This window comes from Phascolarctos cinereus, unplaced genomic scaffold (genome assembly GCF_003287225.1).
Source record: "Phascolarctos cinereus isolate Bilbo 61053 unplaced genomic scaffold, phaCin_HiC Scaffold_4;HRSCAF=312, whole genome shotgun sequence".
Lineage (NCBI taxonomy): Eukaryota > Metazoa > Chordata > Mammalia > Diprotodontia > Phascolarctidae > Phascolarctos > Phascolarctos cinereus.
This window is the reverse complement of record NW_027555847.1, coordinates 84,302,968-84,329,227: the sequence shown is the minus strand read 5'-3', so window position 1 is coordinate 84,329,227 and position 26,260 is coordinate 84,302,968. Positions and strand designations below refer to the sequence as shown.

The 26,260-nt window shown below is 37.9% G+C and overlaps 1 protein-coding gene across 1 annotated transcript in view; it reads left to right on the top strand.

Annotated features, from left to right (window-relative positions):
- Positions 1 to 803: 803 nt before the first annotated feature.
- RAD54L2 (RAD54 like 2) overlaps positions 804 to 26,260 on the top strand; it is a 75,701-nt gene continuing 50,244 nt past the window's right edge. Inside the window, exon 1 of the mRNA XM_020998962.2 lies at positions 804 to 881. Coding sequence (XP_020854621.2) covers positions 830 to 881 — 52 coding nt within the window. The 5' untranslated portion in view covers positions 804 to 829. The remainder of the gene's footprint in view (positions 882 to 26,260) is intronic.

Genomic DNA, 26,260 nt, shown 5'->3' with positions numbered 1-26,260 from the left:
CATTTTTTTTTTCAGACATTAGAATAATTGTTTAAATAGATGTAATAAACTTCAGCTGGGTGGGGAGATTAAAAGGGAATGGCATGGTCTGTATGTATAAGGCTTGATATTTAAAAGGCGGTGAAAAAGGAATGCAATAATGCAAATGATAACACTAAAAGCAATAAAACTTGATGAATTATAATGAACAATCTCAGTCATGGAGAATTGATTAAAAAAAAACCAAACAAACAACCTCCTTCCTCTTGGTAGAGAGATGGGAATTATGGATGTGAAATATAGAGTATACTGACATTCATGGTTGGTCACAGTGACTGTATCTTCACTCTTTCCTTAGATGTTTTTACTTGTTACTGGGAAGGTTTCAGTTAGAGGAATGGATTTTAAGAAAAAACAAAAGGTTTCAGTTGGGGTGACAGATTTTGACAGAAAAATGAAAGGCAATAAATCTTTTAAAAAATGAAATAAAGGCATGATAGACACTGAGATCAGGGACAGAATTAGTTAGAAGAGGAATTGAAAATACTGTTCCCTGAATCCTCATTCTGGTGGCTCATGAGCCCTGGATGAGGAGGATATCATGAGCTTGTGATGCTTTGGGATTGGGAATTCTGAGCTCTGTCTTGCTTTCTTTCCTTCCCCCATAGGTCTGTCCTACTGTAGACCATGAGTAGGTAATGCACAGTGAGGACTATTGGGAGCCATGTCAGACGAGTCAATCTCAGGGAGTGATCCAGACTTGGACCCAGACTTGGAGCCGGAGGATATGGAAGAGGAGGAGGAGGAGGAGGAGGAGGAGGAGGAGGAGGAGGAGGAGGAGGAGGAGGCAATGGAGGAGGGCAATGATGGGGATGATGAGGAAGACTTGCTTGATGAGAATGGTAAGTATTTGGCGTTTCTGATATACTTCAATCCATCAGTGTCTTTTCAGTAATGGTTTGGTAAGAGTGGGGGAATTCCCTTTCTTGTTTTTGCATATTTAAAAGTAAATGTTTTATTCCAAGAGAGTTCTTGATATTTTATTTATTATTGGATTTCTTTTAAAATTCACAATGAGAGATTGCAGCAAAGTATTTTTTTTAAACATATAAATACAGGGGTACAAAAGAAACAGGCTTCATACTGCCAGTGCCTCCTGATGAAATAGTTCTTGGTGATGTGCTAGAAAATATTGTTACCACTTTATGGAACTATAAGGCAGCCTGGTACAGCAGAAAGAGCTCCTGCTTTAGTAGGAATTAGGAGACTTGGTTCTACCTCTGACTTGATTTGTGACCTCGGACAAATCCCTTCTCCACCGTGTGCTTCAGGTTCCTCTTCTGTAAAATGAAGCGGTTGGATTAAATGATTTTTCTAAGGTTATCTTCTACCTCTAGTGGTCTGTGATTTCTCTGTGTCTTAGTCAGTGGAGCCTCAGTTGGGCATTTTGTTTCTTGTAATTTTGCTGACTCATTGTTTCAATTCTTCAGGTTCTTCTGTGAGGGGACTGGCTCAAGTGGCAGTAGACCTTTTATTTACCCCAAATTCCTTCATTACAGTGTCTGATGATCTGAATACTTGATGATCAGTTGGTTTAAAACTGTTTTTTCAGCCTAGCCATAGGCTTTCAGTTCTGTCCTTTCACAAGGTGATTGATTGTCAGCAAATAGGAGATGACTAATAGGATTATATGGTCATCATACCTTTCAAGAGTCCTGGGACCTCTATACTGCCTATTAGCATTCTGTGAGTGGAAGTTGCAGAGAAGCTAATTTCAGAAAGGGAACTCACTATCTCCTGAGCCAGTTGATTATGCTTTGAGACAGCTCAGATTGTTTAGGAAATGTTTATTCTCATTGGAGGTCTTTAGTCAGGGAAGATGACTGCTTGTCAAGAATATTGAAGAAGTGATTCATATTTAGTTATAGGTTGGACTCGATGACCATAATAATCAATAGGCTAAAGGATCTGAAGAGGCAGAGTGGAAGAATATCATCTATTTTTAAATTTATTATTATTATTATTTTTAGGCAATTGGGGTTAAGTGACTTGCCCAGGGTCACAAAGCTAGTAAGTGTCAAGTGTTTGGTCTGAGTCTGGGTTTGAACTCAGGTCCTCCAGACTTCAAGGCCAGTGCTCTATCCACTGCGCCACCTAGCTGTCCTGGAAGAATATCATCTAGAGAAAGGGAAGAAGGTCTTTGGATTTAGTAATAAATAATTGATAACCTTGGACAGAGCTGTTTCTTTCTGGGGTGGGGACTGTGAAAAGGTGGAGGCAATGGGTATAGAGAGCTTTGTCTTCTCAGTTTAATTATGAAAGGAAGGAGCAATATAGGAAGCAGCTTGAGGGGATGTTAGAGTGAAGGGAGATCTGAGGATGTTCTTAGACAACAACAAAGAAGCTGGTGGTTAAGGATCAGTTGAAAACTTAAGGGTAGGGAGGAATGATCAAAGGGCTAACCTCCTAGTGTAAATGGGAAGGCGTGGGATCAAAGACAGCCAGCAGAGGGCTTGCAAGGAGAATGCCACCTCATACTCCTAGACTGGAGCAAAGAAAGAGAGGATGGGGAATAATGCTGAGGTGAGTTGGAATATGATTTGGGGAAAAAAAGAAGCTCATGACAGAGGATGAATTTTGAGAGGTAAAGATGATCGTATAGAGGTTTGAGAAGAGTGAATTTGAAACCGCCATGGAATGGAACAGCTGGTTAGATGATGGTATATGAGAAGGGGACTTAGATTTCTTGAACATAGCTCAAAATGTAGGAATGACAGGTACCTTGTTTATGGACAAGCCTGTACCAACAAAAGGCAAATAAAAATGTATTTGTCTGGAGTATTGCAGACATAATCAAAGGACTTTTAAATGAGAAGGGGAGGGAGGGAACTGTATATACATCCAAGCCAGGTACCATAAAAAGGATTATCAGCAGTGTCACAGGCTTCGGAGAGGTCTAGGAGAATGAGAATTGAGAAAAGGCCTTTGAATTTGACAATTAAGAGATAACTGAAAACTTTGGAAAGAGAAGTTTTTGTGGAATGGTATAATTGGAAGTTGGATGGTAAGAGATTAAGTAGGGAATGAAGGGAGAGAAAATGGAGGCACCTATTATAAATTTATCTTTTTGAGGAGTTTATCTACAAAGGGCAGAAGAATAATAGAATAATATTTAGCTAGGATGGAAGGATCAAGTGACTGTTTTTTCAAGATGGGAGAGACATGGACATGTTTATAGGTAGTGATGAATGAGCCAGTTGACAGGGAGTGATTGAAAATAAGTGATAGAGGGCTATAAAACTGTTTTTACCTTTTGACCCAGCCCTACCACTACTAGATCTGTATCTCAAAAAGATAAAAGAAAAAGGAAAAGGAGATACAAGGAGTACCAAAGTATTTATTGCAACTCTTTTTGTAGTGGCAGAGAATTGGAAATTGAGGGGTTGCCTCTCAGTCAGGAATGGCTGAACAGGTTGTGGTATATGATCGTGATAGAATATTCTTGTGCTGTATGATGAGGGAAATGGTTTCAGAAAAATTTGGGAAGATATATAAACTGATGCAAATTGGAGCGAGCAGAACCAGGAGAACATCGTACACAGTAACGATAATATTGTAATGATGACCAGCAGTGAAAGACTTAGCCAACTGATCAATACAATGATCCAAGGCAATTCTAAAAGAACTAATGATGAAAAATTGGTCCACCTCTAGAAAGAGAGAACTGATGAACTCTTTTTTTTTAAAAAAGTAATTGGGGTTAAGTGACTTGCCCAGGGTCACACAGCTAGTAAGTGTCAAGTGTTTGGTCTGAGGTCGGATTTGAACTCAGATCCTCCCAACTTCAGGGCCAGTGCTCTATCCACTGCGCCACCTAGCTGCCCCTTGATATGAACTCTTAATGCAGACTGAAGCAGATTGTTTTTCACTTCCATTCTTTTTCTTTTCTTTTCTTTTGTAACATAATACAGAAATATGTTTTGCGTGATTTCATATATGTAATGGTTATCATATTGTTTGCCTTCTTAATGAGTGGGAGAGGAGCTGGAGGGAGGGAGAGAATTTGAAACTAAAATTTTTTAAGTTAATATTAAGAATTAATTAATATTTTTTAAAAAAAGAAATTAAGTGATGAGTGGGAATGGCAGAGGGGGCAGACTGTTGGAGGAAGATAAGGTGGCATGGGATCTTTTGAACTAATAGATAGGTTAGCCTTGGGAGCAAAGCCATTTTGTCACGTGAAATGGATAAGGAGGAATTAGTGGCAGAAAGAATCTGAGTAATATGAGATGATGAAGAGAGAAGAAGAGAGAGCTCATGGTGCATGTCTTCAATTTTTTCTGTAAAATATGAAGTGAAGTTCTCTGCTGAGAGAATATGGGGTGGGGGAGCTATGGGAGGTTTGAGGAGGGTTAAGATCTGCTGTGGAGATGGGAGAGTGAGTTGGTAAGGGGGGGGCATAGTAGGATTGATTAGTAGCAATGAGGACCTAGATGAGATTGTATAATATAAATTTGTGTTTTTTTGTAAAAAACAATTTTTAACATTCATTTTGAAAACTTTGAGTTCCAAATTCTCTCCCTTTCTCCCTCTCCACCCCTCCCCCATCAAGAAGGCAAGCAGTTCAATATAGGTTATACATATATAACATAAATTTGTAAGAGACCCAGTCAGAACAGTTGCCTGATTTTCTCCACCCTTGTTCAGTAAGCATGTAATAGTGAAGGTGACAAATGGTGGGAATGGTCCAAAGCTGCGGCTTGGCCAGGCTTAATCAGTGATATGATAAAGGGACTGGGGATTTAAAAGAGGAGGACAGTGTAGAGTTGAATTGGTTCACCAAGGGATGAAGAGAAGAGAGAGTGGCTGGTGCTGGGGAGAGGGCCTCAGAGAGAATTGAAGGATCAAGGAATTTGAGATGATGGTGTGAGTGAAGAGGAGCAGAGTTTTGTAAGGGAAGGCAGAGGGAAATGTGAAAAGCCAACAACTTATAGTTGGATATTTTGAAATTCTTAAACATAGAGGTGTAATACATTAGTGGGTGAGTACATTTGTGACAAAATCAAGTGTATGACAATGTGAAATATCTTATTGGAAAAACAACTGATCTGGAAAATAGACCCAGGAGAGATCATTTAAAAATTTTTGGACTACCTGAAAGCCATGATCAAAAAAAGCCTACATGTCATCTTTCAAGAAATTATCAAGGAAAACTGCCTAAATATTCTAGAACCAGAAAGTAAAATAGGAATTGAAAGAATCTACTGATCACCTCCTGAAAGAGATCTCAAAATGAAAACTGCCAGGAATATCATAGCCAAATTCCTGAATTCCCAGGTCAAGGAAAAAATATTGCAAGCAGCTAGAAAGAAACAATTCAAGTATAGTGGAGCCACAGTCAGGATAACACAAGATTTAGCAGCTTCTAAATTAAAGGATCATAGGGCTTAGAATATGATATTCCAGAGGGCAGAGGAACTAGAATCATATCCAGGAATCACCTACTGAGCAAAACTGAGTATATAATCCTTCAGGGGAAAAATGGACATTCAATGAGATAGAAGACTTTCAAGCATTCTTGATGAAAAGACCAGAGCTGAATAGAAAATTTGGCTTTCAAATACAAGACTTAAGAGACGCATTAAAAAGGTAAACAGGAAAGGAAAATCATAAGGGACTTAATAAGTTTAAATTGTTTACATTCCTACATGGGAAGATATTTGTAACTCATAAGACCTTTCTCATTATTAGGGTAGTTAGAAGGAGCACATGTAGACAGAGGGTACAGGTATGAGTTGAATTTGAAGGGATGATATCTAAAAAATAAAATTAAGGGGTGAGAGAGGAATATATTGGGAGAAAGAGAAAGGGAGAGGTAGAATGGGGTAAATTATCTCATGTAAAAGAGGCAAGAAAAAGGGCAGCTAGGTGGCGCTGTGGATAGAGCACTGGCCCTGAAGTCAGGAGGACCTGAGTTCAAATGTGACCTCAGACCAAAAACTTGACACTTACTTACTTAAGCTGTGTGACCCTGGGCAAGTCACTTAACCCCAATTGCCTTTAAAAAAAGGCAAATAAAAGCTTTTGCAGTTGAGGGGAAGAGGGGGGAGGTGAGGGGAAGTGAGTACACCTTATTCTCGTCAGGATTGGCTCAAAGAAGAAATAATATACACACTTAATTGGGTATAGAAATCTATCTTACTTAACCCTACAGGAAAGTAGGAGAGGAAGAGGATAAGAGAAGGGTGGGGGGGTTGGTCAGAAGCAAACCACTTTTGAGGAGGGACAGGGTGAAAGGAGAGAGAGAATAGAAAAAACAGGGGCAGGGTATAGGATGGAGGGAAATACAGTTAGCAATAGTAACTGTGAAAAAATTTTTGAAGCAGGTTTCTCTGATAAAAACCTGATTTCTCAAACATGCAGAGAACTGAGTCAAATTTATAAAAATAAGAGCCATTCTCCAACTGATAAATGATCAAAAGGTAGGATCAGTTTTCAGATGGAGCTATCTGTAGCCATATGAAAAAATACTCTTTCTATTGATTGGAGAAATGCAAATTAAAACAATTCTGGGGTACTGCCTCATACCTATTAGATTGGCTAATAGGACAGAAAAGGTAGATGACAAATGTTGGAGGGAATGTGGGAAAAATGAGACTTTAATGCATTGTTGGTGGAGTAGTGAACTAATTCAGCAATTCTGTAGAGCAATTTGGAACTATGCCCAAAGAGCTATAAAACTGTGCCTAGCAATACCACCACTACTAGGTCTGTATCCCAAAAGAGATAAAAAACAAAAAGGAAAAGAACTTATATGTATAAAAATATTTATGGCAGTTCTTTTCTGGGGGTAAAGAATTAGAAGTTGAGGGGATGCCCATCAATCAAGGAATGGCTGAACAAGTTGTGGTATGTGATTATGATGGAATACTGTTTATTGTACTATAAGAAATGATGAGCAGAAAGCTTAGAAAAACCTGGAAAGACTTGCATGAGCTGAAGCAAAGTGAAATGTTCTGCACACAAAGTAACAGTAATATTGTAAAATGATCAGCTATGAATGACTTAGCTATTCTTAGCATAGCAACAGTGATCCAAGACAACTCTGAAAGACTTGTGATGAAAAATGCTATCCATCCCCCAGAGAAAGAACTGTTGGTATCTAAGTACAGATTGAAGCATACTTTTTTTTTTACTTTATTTATTTTTCTTGAATTTTTTTCTTGTTTATGTCTTCTTTGACAGCATGACTATTAGGAATATGTTTTGCATGACTACACAAGTATAACCAAATAGAATTTCTTGCCTTATCAATGGGAAGGAGGGGGAGGAAGAGAGAGAATTTGGAACTCGAAGCTTTAAAAACAAATATTAAAAATTGTTTTTACATGTAACTAGGGAAAAATAAAATACTAAATAATTATTTGCTAGCCATAATTAATAAAATTGATTATTAGTTACCCAGAAAAACAAAGAATAGCTAGTACTCATACTTCACAAATCAAAAAATTGAGAAAGAAAGCACCCTATTGGAATCCCTTTATGAGATATATAGATATATAGATATATATAGATATATAGATATATAGTCCTATATACCTGTATAAATATAGTCCTAATGCCTAAACCAGGGAAAGATAAAACATGGAAAGAAAACTATAGGCAATATTATTAATGAACATTGATGCAGAAATTTTAACAAAATCTTATCAAACAGAATATGCATTTATTTACCCAAAGAATCATTCATTATGACCAACTGGGATTTATACTCTGGATGAAAGGATGGTTCAACATTAAGGAAACGATCAATATAATCATATAAAAACTAATATCCAAAATGACGTATTAATTTTAAAAAACAGCCTTTGACAAAGTACAGTACTCTTTTATGCAAAACAACAACAAAAAACCCTATTGTATTATATACAATGTAATAAGTATTGACATAGAAACTTTTTTAAAAATACAATAAAAAGTATCTAAAAGCAAAAGTAAGCATCATTTACAATGGGTATGTACTAGAACCTTTTCTAAATATGGGAGTGAAGCAAGGATATCTACTTTCCCCACTATTATTTGATATAGTTCTGGAAATGCTAACAATAGTGATAAGATAAGAGAAAAGAAATAATAATGATTGGTAAAGAGAAGATAAAACTGACCTTGTTTGCTGATATGATTGGAAAATCCTAGGGAATCAGCAAAGATACTAGTTGAGACAATAGCTTCAGCAAAGTTGCAGACTACAAAATAAATCCTCAAAAATCAACAGTATTTCTAAATAACAGTAATAAAGCACAAGAAACAATAATAGGGAAATCCCATTACAGATAACTACAAAATGCATAAAATCTCTGGGCATCAGCCTCCCAAAGCACACAAAATAGTTATGTAGATTCAATTACAAAGTGCTCCTTAAAGAAAGAAATAACAACCTGAGTAGCTGTAAGAATATTCAGTGCATATGGCAAGGCCATGCCAATATAAAAAAATGACAATCTTAGCAAAATTAATTTATACTTTTAATGCTATACCAGTCAGATTACTGAGGGGATACTTTACAGAGCTTGATAAAATAATAACAAAAATCATTTGGAAACACAAAAGATCTAGGATATCAAGGGAAATGATGAGAAGGCCAAAGAGGAAACAGCAGTTTCTGACCTCATATAAAACTGCAGTCATCAAAACCAGCTGGTTGGTATTGCTTAAAGAATAGAGAGAGAGATTAGTGGAACCATCTAGTCAAGGGAGATTTAGAAACAAGAGTACTCAATAACCCAGTGTTTGATAAAGTGGAAAATGGAAGTTACCTAGGGGAACCCCCCCTTTATGATTAAAAACTGCTATAAAATTTTTGGAAAAACTCAGAATCAGTCTGATTGAAATTAGGTTTAGATCAACACCTTATACCACACACTACAACACATTCTCAATGGACCTTAATATTAAAAATCATGCTATATTTTTAAAAAAATGAGCTAGATGGCAAAGTGAATAAAGCCCTGGATTTGGAATTAGGAAGATTTTCTTCATGAGTTCAGATCCAGCCTCAGACACTTATTAGCTGTATGATCTCAGGCAAATCACTTAGCCCCGTTTGCCTCATTTTCTTGTCTGTAAAACCAGCTGGAGAAACCACTCCAGTCTCTTTCCCAAGAAAACTCCAAAATGGGATTACAGGGAGTTGGACATGATGGAATACAACATAAAAATTAGAAAAGAAACAGATTGAACACCTTTCACAGCTATAAATAAGAGATGTATTCTTAACCAAATAAGAGATAGAGGAAATTACTATAGATAAAATAGAAAACCTTGTTTACTTGAAACTGAAAAATTTCTGCACAGGCAACATAAATACATCTAGGATAAGAAGGGAAGTGATTAGCTGGGGAAAAAATCTTTGTAGCAAATTTTTCTGGTAAGACTTTGGTATCCAAGATACATAAACTGACTGTCTCTTTCCCTCTCCTTCTCTCTCCCTCTCCTTCTCTCTCCCTCCCTCCTTCTTCTCTCTCTCTCTCTCTCTCTCTCTCTCTCTCTCTCTCTCTCTCTCTCTCTCTCTCTGCGTCTCCCTTTTAATAGCGATTCCCTAACATATTATGGTCAAAACTATTCATAGCCACATGAAAGAATGTGCCAAATAACTAATACTTCGTGAAGTTTTACCTCTCACCCTGTAAGTAGGCCAAAATGACAACAATGGCAAGAGTCAACATTTGAGGGATTCTAGGAAGATAGGCACACGAAGCCATTGTTGCTGGATATGTGAAGTGATAAACTATTCATATCCTTTGAACCAGAGATTCTATTACTGGCCTGATACACCAAGAAACTATTGATAAGAAAAATGTCCCCATATACTCAAAGATACTTATAGCAGTACTTTTGTGATAGCTGACAATTGGAAATAAAGTGTATGCCTATCAATTCAGGTATGGCTAAACAAATTGTGGTGAATGTCATTGAATGCTGCTGTGCTATAAGAAATGACATGGGTGATGAATGCAGAAAAACATGCAGAGTAAAGTAAGCAGAGCCAAGAAAACAACATACACAGTCACTGCAGTGTAAATGGAAAAAACCAAAAGTGAATATAACAAATTATAACGATCAAATGAGACTTGACTGAAGAGGTACAAGAAGCCATACCCAACCAACCCGTTTGTGAAGGTGGGAGGAAGGTCCCCAAGTGTTACACATTGTACGTGTTTTTGTACTTTTTCAGTGTTGTGCTGGCTTTTTTTTTCTTCTTTTAAAAAATATTATCTGAGGGGCAGCTAGGTGGTGAGTGGCTAGAGCTCTGGTCTTGGAGTCAAGAAGACTTGGGTTGAAATCCGGTCTCAGACTTTTGACACTTACTAGTTGTGTGACCCTGGGCAAGTCACTTAACCTAGATTGGCTCACCAAAAAGCAAAAAAAAAAAAATCTGTCATGGGATAGCTCTCAGGGAAGGGTATGAGGAGGGATATGTGGAATATTATCATGCTATGCGAAACAGAAAATATCAATAAAAACTTACTTAAAAATAAAAACAAAAAAATCATCTAAAAACCTTCATTTAATGATTAATAAGCTTCCTGTTTATACCTTCTACATCACAGTGATTCTGAATTTCCACTCTTACCTTTCGTTCAAACTCCATTCCCCACTGCCTGATGTCTTATTCCCATTCACCCATTCCATCCTCACGTTCCCACCCCAAATCTAGCTGTGCTTTACACTGTGCTCTCAAATGCTTGCTTCTTTGGCAACAGAATTATTTTCAGCTTAAATCTTTTCCTTTTCTCTTTCTTAATTCTCTAGCTGTCGCTGAGACCTAGCTCCCTTCTGATGACGCAGTCTCCCTGGGCACCCTTTCTGGTACAGGCTGCACTTTCATTTGTTCTACGCCATTAGCTGGTAAAGGGGTGAGAGTTGAAATACTCCTTGTTCCCCATTACCACTTCCTACCACCATCAGCCAGTTATCTCTCCTACCTGGAGGTTTACTCTATTCATGTCTTCCACCCAATTAAAATTCTGCTAGTACTTATCTACCAGTTAACTGTGTACTCTTCTTTCCTCAATGAGTTCACTTCCCGACTCACATTCATTCTCTCTTCCTCAAATCCTGCCCTCTTACTAGGAAACTTCAGTATATATAGATACTCCCTCAAATACTTTAAGCTCCCAGTTCCTCAACTTACTCATTTCTCTTGATGTATTCCTCCACCCCACTTCAACTACACACAAAGATGTTCATACCCTTGATCTTGCCATCATTCACAAATGTTCTGCTTTGATGTTCAGCAAAATTCCCTTATCAGATAATAATTTTTTTGTCATTCTACTTTTGCCTCTGCTTTACAACCTCCAAACCTGTTCTTCATCCACACTGTAACCTGTAATCCCTCAGAACTTCATTTCTCTTTCAAGCCATCATTCTTGCACTAGTTACCCACTCCCTTTCCCCATATTTACTCCTACACAAAACAGTTAATCTCTAACACTGTCCACCTCTCTTGAGTCTCTTACCTCCTTATTATTATCGCTGATTGTACCCTGCCAAATTTTAGCTTTAAATCACTTCTACCATCTGCTGCCTACAAATGTGTTGCTGAATGAAGGTTGAAGAAAATCATGCAACTCTCCTGTCCAGGTACACTACATGTTATATATTATGTTATATAACTGAAATCATGCTCATTCCTATTAGGCAATCTTTACACTTCCCTCATTGACTCACTATTCCACTCACTATAGCAGCTCTTCCAAACTTTTTCATCCCTCATCAAACTTCCTGTCATTTCCCTTCTGTCCCCCTCTCAGCTAAGAACTTTGCTTCATATTTTACTGAAAAAAATTGAGACCATTCATAAAGAGCTGCCTTTTTCTCTCTTTCTCATCTCACATCATCCAGATGCCTTCTATCTCTCCTTCACTCATCTCACACGAAGAGGTGCCTTATCAAGGCTAACCCCTCTGTATTCACAAATGATTCCATTCCGTTCTGTCCTCTTCAAGAGTTTGACTCCTCTGTCATCCCTATTCTCTAACTTACCTTAAATTTCTCGCTATCTGCTGACTACTTCCTTATTGCCTGCAAACGTGCCCATGTCTCCTTCATCCTTAAAAAACTCTCACTCCCTATATCCATCCTTGCTAATTGTTGTCCTATTTTGTTGTCTTCCATTTGTGGCTAAACTTTTTGAGAAGGCCATCTACAGTCACTGCCTTCCCTTCCTTTCCTTTCGCTTCTTAATTCTCTACAGTTTGATTTCTGACCTTATGACTTCAACAGTGTTGATCATCTTCTCCTTAATACTGTCTTTTCTTTGAGTTTTCATGACTTTACTCTTCTGGTTCTCCTGTGTCGCAGATCAGTCTCCTTTAATGAATATTCATCCATTCATTCAACCACTCACCATGGGTGTCTCACAGGGCTCTGTCTTGAACTCTCTTCCCTTCTCCCTTTATAGTATTTCACTTGGTGATCTGTTTAGTTCTCATAGATTGAAAGATTATCTCTATGCTTGATTTGCACATCTCCGTATCCATCTCTAACCTCTCTGCTGACTTCTAGTCTCTAAGCTTCAATTGCCTATTAGACATCTTGAACTGGATGTCCTAATACACTTTTTTTTTATTTTTTGGTGAGGCTGTTGGGGTTAAATGACTTGCCTAGAGTCACACAGCTAGTGAGTGTTGTGTGTCTGAGGCTGGATTTGAACTCAGGTCCTCCTGACTCCAGAGCTGGTGTTCTGTCTACTGCACCACCTAGCTGCCCCATCCTATACACTTTTTTAAACTCAACATGTCTAAAACTAGATTCATTTCCCCCACTCCCCACCCCCCACCCCCAAACTCTTTCCAAGCTTCCTTGTTACTATGGATGGCACACTCCAGCCTCACAACCTAGGTATCTTCCTCAACTCCACAATCTCTCACTCCTTATATCTAATCTGTGTTGAAATTGTATCTTGTAATGTTCCCCCCCTACCACACCATACCTGTAACAAGTAGGTATACAAGTAACCAGTATAAGATAACAAGAAATAGGAAATTGGAATTAAGATTGTAAAGAAAAACATAGCACCCACTTTGGCCAAAACTGCCTCCTAAATTAATTAAGGCCAATACAGAAACTATGTACTAAATTAGGAGAAGCCAGCTAGGCTCCAATATAATGGCCCCTCTGCCCTAGTAATGGACCCTTAGGCTCAGATATGTGAAATAAAACCAGAGAAAAGTTATTCTTCTTTTAATTAATTAATTAATTAATTTTTTTAAGGCAGTTGGGGTTAAGTGATTTGCCCAGGGTCACATGGCTAGTAAGTGTCAAGTGTTTGGTCTGAGTCCGGATTTGACCTCAGGTACTCCTGACTTCAGGGCTGTGCTCTACCCACTGCGCCACCTAGCTGCCCCCAGAAGTTATTCTAATAAGGCAAGTCGAAGGTGGCATTGATAACTTTTAGAAGATCTTGATATGTTAATGAGCAAACCCCTAGGTGCCTGGACAAGAATTAGGCCTTCTGGCACCACCAGAACCCTATAAGAATGAGACCCCCTAGGTGGCTCAGTGGATAGAGCTCCAGCCATGGAGTCAGGAGATCCTGAGTTCAAATCTAGCCTCAGACACTTGACATTTACTAGCTGTGTGACCCTGGGCAAGTCACTTAACTCAGATTGCTCACCAAAAAAACAAAAAAGGAGACCCCCAAACCGTGTGTTGAGCACTATCTTATCTGTCACAGGTCCATGCTGTCCAAGTTCTTTCAACTCTGATGAGCAGTTGTGTGAGTGACAATGTGCTCCTCTCCCTTCCCTATCTCATCCTGAAGCCTTCTCCCACCCCATTCCCTGCACTATCAGCCTCACTTCTCTCTGTGCCTTATTAAAGTGTGATTGGTGCATTACTCCCTGATTGCTGCCAGCATGATCTTTCCCTATGAGTGTTCAAAGAACTTGATTTCCCTGACCCAACCAGTGACCTTTTTGGTGTCCACTTCCTTAAACCATAAACTGGGGCTCCCTGGCTGGGACTACTTGTTTATAGCTGCACCCCTCAGTGGGTGAACAAGACACCAGAAACCCACTGGGAGAAAGGAATAGAGGACAAGGAACCCTGTGTCCCCATAGGGGCCTTTTGTCATGGTGGGTCATAATAGAACACAGTATGCTGCCCAACACCTATTGATTTTATCTTTGTAACATCTCTCAGACTGTGCTCCCTTCTCTCCTCTGACACTGTTACTATAGTCCAGGTGCAGGCTCCTATCTGCTCACCCATGAACAATTGCAATAGTCTGTTGACTGCTCTGCCTGTCTCAAGTCTCTGTCCCCTTCAGTACAACCTTCATCCAGCTATCAAAATGATTTTCCTAAAGTGAATCACTTGCCATGTCACCCCCCACCACTCAACAAATTCCAGTGGCTCCTTATCCAGAATCAATTGTAAAAGCTTCTCTTTGGCATTCAAAGCTCTTTATAACCTCACCTCCCCACACACCTTTCTAGTCTTTCCACCTTTTCCACTGAAATCCAGTGATTGCAGAATAAGGCCAATGGACTTTCTTGCTGTTCTTCAAACAAGACACTTTATTTCCTGACTCCAGGCATTTCCAGGGACATGGCTGTTCTCCATGTCTGGAATGCTTTGCCTCCAGGCTTCCCTGGCTTTCCTTAAGTCCTATCTATAATCCTGCTTTCTGCAAGAAGCTTTTCTTGGTTTCCCTCAGTGTTAATGTCTTTCCTTTGAGATTACTTGCAATTTATCCTGTATATATCTTGTATATAAATATTTGTTTGCAGGTTGTTTCCCCTATTAGAATGTGAGTTCCTGGAGCATAGAGACTGTTTTTTGCCTGTGTCCTCAGGACTTAACACAGTGCTTGGTATGTTGTAAAGCCCTAATATATGCTTGTTCACTTGTCTTGACTAGTCAACTAGGATTTTAACTGAGAAATGGAGGAAAAATGCACAGTAACATCTTTGTTGAGGGATTTTTAAGGATGGAAGAGACTGGTGTATCTGTAGGCATCAGGGAAGGAAAAATTAAATAGGAAGAGAATGAAGATCTGAAGGACAGAAGAAGGGATGATCATGGATGTAATCAACAGAGAATTTGAAAGGGCAGATTGGATCAAAGATAGATTTAGAGGAGTTAGTTTTGGAAATAAAGGCCACTTTTTTAGAAACTGTCATAAAAGAGAGAGTATAGAGGGTGGTGTCAAGGAGTTTTGAGAGGTAAAAAGAGGAAGGTTTTGGTGAATGGCCTCTTTTTCTTTTTTTTTTCCAGCAAAGAGTGAGGTAATATTGTCAGCTGAGAGGGTTGGGTAGAAATGATATTGAGGGCTTAAGGAATGAAGAGAAGGTTTCTTATAACTTGGAAGAATAAAAAAGGTTGTCTTTCTGTAATAACTCTTCTTCCTCCCCCCCCCCCCATCAACCTCAATTGAGGTTAGATAACATAATTCTTGGATGGACCCAGTCATCACGGTTGCATACCTTACTCGAGCTCTGTTCAGCACAATGTCCTGCTAAATAGCACTTCTGCTTTTTTCCACCCAAACTGTGGCACTTACTATCTCATAGAACAAATTTCAGTGTTGGGCAATTCTGGCTAGAAAATGTTTCTGTTGATCTGTTTCCTTAAAATTTCCATTCCATTGATTCTAATTTTGCCTCCTAGAATAAAATTTATTAAGTCTACTCCTCTTCTATGTGGCGATGGCCTTTTGGATATTTGCAGAGAGGTGTTCTGTCTGTTTCCCCATGTTTCTTGACCTGGCTAATCATCCATAGCTCCCTAAACAATTTCTTATGTGATATAGTTTCTACAGCCCTTACTATCTTGGTGACTGTCCTGAAACACATACTACTCTATTAGTGTTCCTTTATTGTCTAGTATTGAACACAGTACTTCAAATGTGTTCTGATAGTTGCATTGTATAGTGGAACTATTTGTTATCATTTTTGATCTTTAAAATTCAGCCTAAAATTGCCTTAGCTTTTAAAGTAGCTGAATCACACTTTCTCATTCAGTCAGTTAACTAGCATTTGTTAAAGGGCTGCTATATGTCAGGCATTGTGCATAATATTGAGCCCTTGGTCAATAACATCCCCCCTAGATATTTTTCATACGAATTGTTATCAAGCCAGATCCTTCCCCATTTTGTAACTCATATTTGATTTTTAAAAGCTGAAATTCAGGACTTTACATTTTTCTCTCTTAAATTTCAAGTTCTTGGTTTCAGACAAATTCTTGTCTGTCTAGGTAATTCAATTCTTGATTCTGTCAGTCTACTATTATTTTAGCCTTACAGGTCTTTGTCAACATAGAATTTATAAGTATAGCTTTTACATCCTTATTGCCAGTCATTAATGACAGTGTGGAACAAGATAAGGCCAATGGATAGTTTGTGTCAGTCTAATAAAAACTTACCTCCTGTCTTAAAATTGACATAGAACTCATAATTAACTCTTTTGACAGTATTAGTGCTTTAACCATTGTGGGATTCACTTAACTTTAATTCTGTACAACCCACATTTCTCTGTGTTATTCACAAGGACATTTTGTTAACATTTTTTCCTGAAAAAAAGTTGCTGTATAGAAGGCTTCCCAACAATTAGCTTTGGATTACAAGTTGGTTAAAAGATTAAAAACTCTGGTCAGCATCAACTCATAAACAAACAACAGGCTCCAAAGGGAGCAGCTAAGAGCAGGCTAAAGAAAAGGGGGTAGGAGGGAGTGTGCAGGGACTTGTGGAGCTTTGACTCTGATGACAGGGAGCAGTGCCCTGGTGTGTGCAGGACCATGATGTAAGGATCAAGGTACAGTGGGCAAGGAAAAGGACAGCACAGTGAGCAGATAGATATAAAAGTATGCTGGGGAGAACTTTACAGAAGGAATGTAATGGGGATGTAAAAATATAAACAAGCCAGAAAATAGTGGGGAGTACTAGAGAGAGGCGTAAGTGCCTATATTAAGGAGGGACCCAGGCTGGCAGAGTAAAGTAATTTATGATGTGAATCATATATTTAATGGGTAAACGAAGGGAGAGAGTGTCTTTCAGGCGTGGGGGATAACTAGTAACTAATGTACAGAGTTGGAAGATGGAGTGTTGCATGTAAGCATAACACAAGGCTGGTCAATCAGCAGGTATTTATTAAGTGTCTGCTATCAGCCAAACATTGTGTTAAATGCTGGGGATAAAAAGAAAACCAAAAGACAGTCCCTGCTCTCAAGGAGTTCACAGTCTAATGGTGATGACACTGTGCAAACGATTTTATACAAACAGGAAATAGACAAGATAAATTGGAAATAATCAAAAGAGGTAAGGCACTAGCATTACGGGGGTAGAGAAGGGCTTCTTGTAAAAGATAGAATTGTAGCTGAGACATGAAATAAGCCAAGGAAGTCTTGAGGCAGAGTTGAAGAGGGAGATAATTCCAGGCTAGTAAACATGTACAGATTTGTGACATGGCATAGCTTGTGGGAGGAATAGCAAGGTGGGTGGGAAATAGAGTATAAGGACTGATAAGGAAGAAGCAGGCTAGATTTTGAAGAGATTTAAATTCCAAACAAAGGATTTTATATTTGGTCTTGGAGAGATAATAAAGAGCCACTGATTATGTGTAGGGTAGTTATAATGTCAGGTCTGGGTTTAATAAGATCAATAGAAATAGAAGTTTGGAATATGGATGGGTTTGGAGGGAAAGGTAATGAGTTTTATTATGGATGTGTTAAGTTTGAGGTACCTTTAGGACATCTAGTTTTCAATGTCCACTAGGCATTTGATGATGCATTTGACTGGAGCCCAGAAGAGAATCTAGGGCAAGATATTGGTCATCCATAGAGAGAGGACAATTAGGAGAGTAACGTATGATAAAATGGGAAAAGTAGGTTGGAGCTAGATTGTGGAGGCCTTTAGATGCCAAATAGAAGAGTTTGTCTTTGATTCTAGAGGTAATAGAGAACCCCCAAGAGTTTATTGAGCAGGGGAGTGATATACTCAGACTTCTGTCTTAGGAATAATTTGATCACTGAGTGGAGGATGGATTGGAAAAGGAAATGGACTTGAGATCAATTAAGACTATTTCAATAATTGAATTGACAAGTGAAGAGGGGTTGAACTAGGGCACTAGCCATATGATCTGAGGAAAAAAAGAGATAAGCTGGAGAGCATCCCAGAGGATAATGAAGGGCCTCAAAGTTGATACCATATGATGATTCGTTGAGGACAATTTAGTGTAGAGAAGAGAAGACTGAGGGGGCCCATGATGGCTGTCTTCAAAGGATTTGAGGAGCTGTTCTGTGGAAGAGGGTCAAGACTTGTTCAGCTTGGTCCCAGGAAGCTGTGGGTTGAATTTGCAAAGAGGCGTGTTTAGACTCCACATAAGGAAAAACTTCCTTTCATTTCCTAACAATTCCAAAAGTGGAATGAACTGCCAGGAAAACTGTGGGCTTCCTCTCATACTGGTTGTTTTTAAGCAAAGACTGGTTGGATTTGTTGTAGAGAGGATTCTTAGTCAAGCATGGATTAGGTTTTGTAGTAGCTCTCTTACATCTCTGAGATTTGGTGATTTTCTGTTTATTCATAAAATTAATATTAATTTCTTTGCTCTGTGGCAGAACAGATACAATAGGGATACTTTATAGAATTATCATCTCAGATTACACATAAGGGAAATAATAGTTATTTTCAACTCTTTTTTGCTCCCACATTTTTCTCCACCACCGTAGCAATAGCCCTGTGTGTCCCCCCAGTTTCTTCTTGTAGCCTCCCTTGCATGGGCCCCAGGGGAGTTTGAATAGCTATCTGAGGATTTTTGTTATCTTCTGAGTCTCTGCCACTAGGTGAAGTGGATTGCAGTCTGGGTAAATGGGATCTGATCTGAATGCCATTGTCCAACTTTAGCTTAAACTATGAGAAAAAAAAAAAAGGATGTGCCTGGTCTTTCCCGTCTTCCACATTCTCATTACTTTGCCTTTTAAATTAATCCTTTCTGTTGGGGTGGACCTAGTCATCCTTCAGCTTATGGACTGTCAGCTAACAAGTATAAACAGGGCTGCTTTGGTAGCTGGTGGTTGGCTTCCTCAGCTTCCTTAGGCTGTACTGCTGATTTGAGCCTATGAGCAGAACAGGGAAAGAGAGATCAGATTGACACTATTATTTGTAAGGCCTCCAGCTGAGCACCACGCAGATGCATTTAACCAGTTACGTAACAGTGATTCTGCTCAGACAGCATGGAGTGATTTCTGGTACAGCTTTATTCCTTTCAGTATTGAACACCAGGTGGGGAAAGTACAATCTCAGGTGGCATTTCTGAACATGTCCAGGAATATTCAGCATTTGGATTTAGTTCCAGTTTTGTTTTTTCCTGTTCTTCTTCCTCCTCCTGGACAACTGTAGAGGGAAATTACCAAGAAATGATTGCCTTTCTCCCTTCCCTCCTGCCAATACCTACATGCAGCTGATCCCAATGTTTAGTTTTGCTTACAGAGGTAACAGATCTTGATTGTAAGTTTGGAGGTAATTCCAAAAGGATTGCTGATGTGGGAAGAGGTAGCTCATTACCACTTTAACCTGTTCTGTCAGAGCATAGGCAGTTTCTTCACTTGTCTCAGAACCATCTTCAGTCAACTAGGTGTTGGAGTATGTTACTTTTGGATGAGTTGCAGAAGTTTTCAGGTAGGATTTAGCTTTCTTGGTGTTGATGTGATGTTTTGGGTGGGTGGGGAGAGGATGAAAGTGGCAGTAATGCCATTTAGATGGGGGTGGGTGAGAATACTGTCTGACTTAGCAGTTAATTTCAGCATCAGAAGTTTGGAAACAATACAGTAGTCTGCAAATTAACTTGCACAAAATAAAATAATTAAATGTATTGACTTATACAGTAAACCTTACAACTTTTACATCTTAAAAAAGTTAATATACAGTATGTCCTGCTTTTGCTAAAATTACCTATTTTACACAGTTTTGCATTGAGTTCACGGTATTTTGTCATAGTCTTTAATATATTATGAAATCACAGCTTTATCCCATTAGATATTTTAATAGATTTACTTGATGTCTTTAGATATTTTAATAGATTTACTTGATATCTTTTATTGTTATATTGCTTAAATTTCCCCTTTTACAAAACCTTCCTCTTTTCTCTCTCAGAGAGCTATCGCATTGGACTTTAGGCATGCCTTTGACAAACAAACAGCCCATTTAAAAAGTTCTAGCTTTGATTATTGCCCATGGGATTTCATTGGGATTGAAATCATGCAAATTCCCAGGCCACTGAAGCATTTTTTTTTCATTTCTTGGATAATTCCCTAACTTTTTATGAGGTGTGACATGATACAAGGCTATATTGCAGTATTCTATTCTTTGGGAATTTCTTTAATTCTGTAACAGCTCAACTTCTTTATTCCTTCAATAGAAACAAGAATTCCAGGCTCACTGTAAGTAAAAAAACTACCCAAATGTTTTTGCAGGTGAATGATATACAGTCTTGTAAAGATGTCCAGATTTTACAGGAGCATCTGGACTTCTGACAACAGTTTTGGTATAAGCTTACATGAAAAATTGAGTTTCATCAGTAAAAATTACGGCACTTTAGTTTTTGTATTGTCTTCTCTATGACAATTTTTTCCTTCACAATAGTGGTCAGGTTTTTTGTTTTGTTTTGTTTTGTTTTGTTTTTACTGGCTTCACTGTTCTTCTAGCTTCAAGATGCCTATGCTACACTATAGAAGAATGAATAATAACCTTTTCATCTTCCATGTCTGTCCAAAGACTTTTGCTTATTTTCTGAGGATTAATTAGGCTATTTCACAACAATAGTTTCTCAGTTCTTGGTATGATGTTGTTTCCTTTTTTTTAAAAAAAGTTCAACCTCACTTTCCTTTGCACTTTAGTGAAACTAATTGTTTTACTGTGCTTTTGAATATTTCTTGAAACACTCAACTTTTCCACTGCAATATCTCTAATGGTCCTCGAAGCATGCTTTTTAAGAGCTACAGCTTTTGCACATTTCATTGGAGCGACATGCATTTTTTAAGAACTGCCCAATTAAAAACACAACAAAAGAGAGCAATGAAACACTTGTGTATGGCATGAAACTCAGCACTTAACTGACAGGGGACTCAAGATGGGTAGGGTAAACCAGCTCAATCCAATTTCAGGATCAGCCTGGTAGTAACAGTAGGAGCACATATGCATAACCATTACTGTCCCCAAATGAAACCATGCCAAAATTATTGCTTGTCCAAAGTAATTCTCATACCATGGTGCAGAATCTAGCGGATCCTTTCTCATTAGTTGTGTTGTTCTGAGCTCGTGTAACCTGAGCTTCTAGTTGTTTTTCAGTGAGAGGGCAAACCAGGAATGGTTTAATGTGGTTTTCATTGTTGTCTTTTGGCTTTGATACTTGATTTTTATTTTTACTTTGGCAAAGAGGGTTTCTGAGATTCTGTTGCCTAGAAGGGACTTAGAAAACCAGACATTAACTTGAGAAGGTCTGTCACTTTTCAAAAATTCCATTTTACAATTAGCATGGCATCCCTCAAAACATCAGCTTTAATAATTTTATACTCATCTCCTTCTTTATCTTCCATCTATATCTCAGGAATTCTGAGACAACCATAACCACTCTCAGAATACTGAACAATACTAACACCATTTAGTCTGCAGCAAGGGAGTGCAGACTCAGATGCTTTCAAATGATGTTTGGTCATGTTTATATATGATCTTTACAAGTAATTTACTTATATTTTTTGCTGTTTTGTCAGTATATGGCCTCAGGTGACTGGACTTCTTTCTTTTTTGGCAGGTTGGAGTAAAATCCTGATTAGGATATTCTACAGGTGACATAGAGTGGTTTGTCATCAGTGAACATAAAGGAAGAATAATGGTAGTTATTGTATGTCATTTTGAAAGTTTTGCAGGTTGCTGGTGTGCCCCATCTATGATCCACATATGCTTTAGCTAGAGGTGATTTTTGAAAGACCTTTCTTGATCTTGTGCATCAGTGGCCACAATAAGCAAATGAGAGAGACGTGGGTGGTAGTGTAGAGAAAAAAATATTCTGTTTCTATTTAAAACTTAGTAGTCTACAAAGCACTTTCACATTCATTGCTTTATTATGTCATCACAGCTGTGAGGCAGGCAAGACAAAGATAATAATCTCTCAAATATTATACCCATTTTGCAGGCCTAGAAAGGGGAATTTATTTTTCCAACTTCACACAGCTGAGAGGCAATGGATGACTTTTTGCATTAAGTGATTGTAACACAAATAATTCTAGTGAAACTGAGAATGAAAAAAGAAGCTGCTTTTCATTTTTCTTATATGAATCATAAAGAAATTATTTGAATACTTGAATCACTATTTTATATATATATATATATATATATATATATATATTTTTTTTACATTTGTAACTTCATTTTATTTGGATGAATGTTTGTGTGAGTAACAAAATGAAATTTTAGTTTGTGGTGTATGAGGCTGGCCAGCACACACCACAGAAGTTATACAGAAGCAACTTGGATTTTTTTCCCGCCAGTGGGGTTCCTAATTTGAGCATTTTGTTCTGTCTTGATGTTTTTTTATATTAATTTTTTTAAACCCTAGACATTTTATGTGGACAGTATCCAAGGTGGGGAAGGCCAGCAAAGTCAGACAACAGCAGTTCTCTTAAGAGGAGAAGTGGGGTACAGAAGAAAGCAGCCACACTTGGGAGTCAGAGGACCTGGGTTCATAGCCTGGTTCTGCTGCTTCTTATCAGTATAGTCTCTCTCAAGCCACTTCTCATCACTTTCCTGGAGCTCAGGGTCTTCATCTTTAAAATGAGGTTAGAATAGATGATCTTTAAGTACCCTTCTGGCTCTAAATTCAGTGATCTTAATCCCTAACCTACTACTTGACTCTAGGCAAGTGATCTTTCTTCCCTGGGTCTCCATTTCATCATCTGTAAAATGAGAATTTGAATCTTTAAGGGTCCTTCCAACTCTTGAGTTTATTATTTTAAAGCTCTTACGGAGCCTCCATGCAGTTAGTGAGGAACTTCTTCAGTTTCCTTTCAGGCTAACTGTGTCTGTGATACTGTGGAGGAAGGTGAGAAGAGAATTACAATAATTAGATTGCAGTTGTTTGATCATCCTTGCTTCCCTCTGCTTACATGCCCTTCTCATGATAGACTCTCCTTATACCTTCAGTCTTGGTCTAAGTATGACCTTTGAAATTAATTTATTAACCATTTATTAAATGTTTACTCTCTGTGTGGTGTACTCTGCTGGGCTTTGGGGGAAGGTTATAAGACTTAAGTCTTTTCCCTTATGGAGCATGTAGTTCATCCAGAGGAAATTAAATTAGGGGTAATTTTCTGAGAAAGGATGGAAGACCAGTCATTGGAGCCATTGGTGTTGGAGTTATTTGGGGATAGAGGAGGTGAAGTGAGGTGTGCTGGATGCATGGGTTTCACATTGAAACTGGAATCCTGCTATAGAGGTTCAGGTTAATTTGGGGATAATGGAGAGAGGGACCTACAGACAGTCGTCTTACCTCCTCTAAATCTGCACTTCCTGATCTTTGAAGTGAGGAAAATAGGATCAGATGATTTCTAAACTCTAAGGCCCTTTCCAGCTCTAGCATTCTAGAATTTACCACAACCACAACAATGATGATGATGATGGCAATAGCAATTTATATTTCTGTGATGTTTTTAAGGTTTATTAAGCATATTTCTCACAGCAAACTTGTGAAGTAAATAATAGGGTAATATTTTCCTCATCAGACCAGGAAAACATAGACTCAAGGAAATTAAATGATTTGTCCAAGGTCATCATCCAGTAAGTATCAGAAATAGAACTCAAATTTAGGTCTAATGACTACATCCAGTGCTCTTTCTACTACATCAGATTTATTTTTCTTTCACCCACTTATATGCTTGTTTTCATTAATATTTAATTCCCTCAAATTTTATTGATATTTTAGTAATTCTTACCCCTAAAATGCTTTCAATTTATCTATTTCTAGGAATTATGCTAAGATATCCTATAGCATTGCTGTTTGGTTAGAATCGAGTGGAAGATAGCTATATCTTTTCTCCATGGTGAAAAAAGCCTTCTGTTGTATTGCTGAAAATTGCATTGGTCCCCTTTGCTATTAGATTATGCTACAAAGTCATTTACAGTTTACTATCTCCTTCTGGTATTCCTGCTTTCCAGGTTTCTTCTTCCCAGTGAGGATCTGTAATTAGGATTTTTTATTTCTCTAAACAGATCATTATATATTTTTGGAGCTGAGCCTTAATTTAGTTGGGCTTTTGTTGGTGCCTTTTTTTGTTTGTTTGTTTTTTGTTTTTTTGCTAATTTTCTAGCCCCTTAGATTTGTTGGTATTATTCTGGGACTTGAAATGTTGATTACACCAAGGAAAACCTTGTTTACAGTTTTCTTAATAAGCTGTAGTGGATGATTAATAAATGTGTTCATCAACAATGATTTATTGGGGCAGCTAGGTGGTGCAGTACATAGAGCTCTGGCCTTGGAGTCAGCAGGACCTGAGTTCGCTAAAAAAAAAAAAAAAAAAGCAAAAAAAAAAAGAAAGAAAATTATAGGGGGCAGCTAGGTGGCGCAGTAGGTAGAACACTGGTCCTGAATTCAGGAGTACCTGAGTTCAAATCCAGCCTCAGACCAAACACTTGACACTTACTAGCTGTGTGACCCTGGGCAAGTCACTAAACCCCAATTGCCTAAACAGACAAAAAAAAAAAGAATGACTTATTAAGTGCCTATTATGTATCAGGATTTTGGAGACTGAAAGACAAAAACATTGAAGCATTCCTTCCTCCCACAGCCAGACCTTATAGTATCATTTTATGTTATTACCCATCTCTTTGTTCTATTAGCCATCATTGCCTTGTGACCTTTGGGCTTTATAGATTTGCCTGTGCCTTTTTGTATTTGCTTATGTTTTTATTACAAACCTATTTGAACCAGTGTTGAAAGTTTTGATAGATGCAGATTATACATTACTGGACTCCTGCAAGATCCACTAAGTTTAGCAGCTATCAAAGGCAAACTTTCAAGCTGAGGTATCTTTTCCCTGAATCCTTAGTTTTGAATGGGCTGCTGCTTTCAGTTACTTACCTTAACTATCCTCAGCTCATATTTAATTTTTAAAAATGTTGAAACCATTTATTATACCACTGTAACTTTCTAATATAACTATCCCAGCAACAACAAAAATTCTAAGCAAAATCAACCAAAAAAAGTCTATTACATCAATGCTATTCCAGTTGTGTGGTTCCTTACCTCTTTGTTGAGAGTAAGAGGAGAATATTTCATAAAATGTTTTCTAGAAGCAAGATTGGTCATTGCAATTAATCTGAATTTGCCTTTTAGTATTTTTTTACATTATTATAGACATCATGTATTTCATTCTCCTGGTTGCTGCTTATATAACTCTTTATAACATATCATGTTTCTCTGAATTCCTCATAGTCAATAAGCTAATCATCACATTCATATGTCCCAATTCCTCCCCCTTCCCCCCAGGTCTTAATTGATGGTCACATACTTTATTTTTAAAAAGTTTTTTGCCATAACAAAAAGCACTACTACGAAAGGGAATTTTGGTATCTGTAAAGCCTTTCTTTCTATCTTTGACCTCTTTGGGATATGTACTGAGTAGTCGGATTTCCAAGTCATATGATGGGAAAAATGTAGTGACTTACATAATGCCAAATTGTTTTCCGGAGCAATTGGGCTACTTTATTGCTTTACCAACAGTGTATTAGTGTGCCCTTCTGAGTACTTTTACCCTAACTTTTCTCAAGTGTCTGATATCTTTAGGAATATAGAATATTTTGCAAGAGTTATGGCCAAGTTAATCATAATTTTAATGTTAGATAAAATATCACATTTCCTTGTATTTAAGGTGTGAGATATTTCTGTCATTAAAAATTTTTTTTTCTTTCATTCTGTGAATCACTTTCATTTCCTACTTCTTCCATTTAAGTCACTTTTTAAAATCTTTCCTATAGGCATCACCTTATGGAACCAAATGGAATAATAATATGTGATATATACTTTGAAAACTTTAAAACATTATATTGCTGCTGTTATTATTATTATCAGGAGTCATTTAGTCATATGATTTAGAGTTGGAAGAGGCCTTAGAAATCATTAATTCTAACTTCCCTCATTTTACAGATGAAGATACTGGAGCGCAAAAAGAGAAAGTGACTTGCCAGGGTTACAGAAGTAATAAATAGCAGGGCAGGAATTCAAACCCA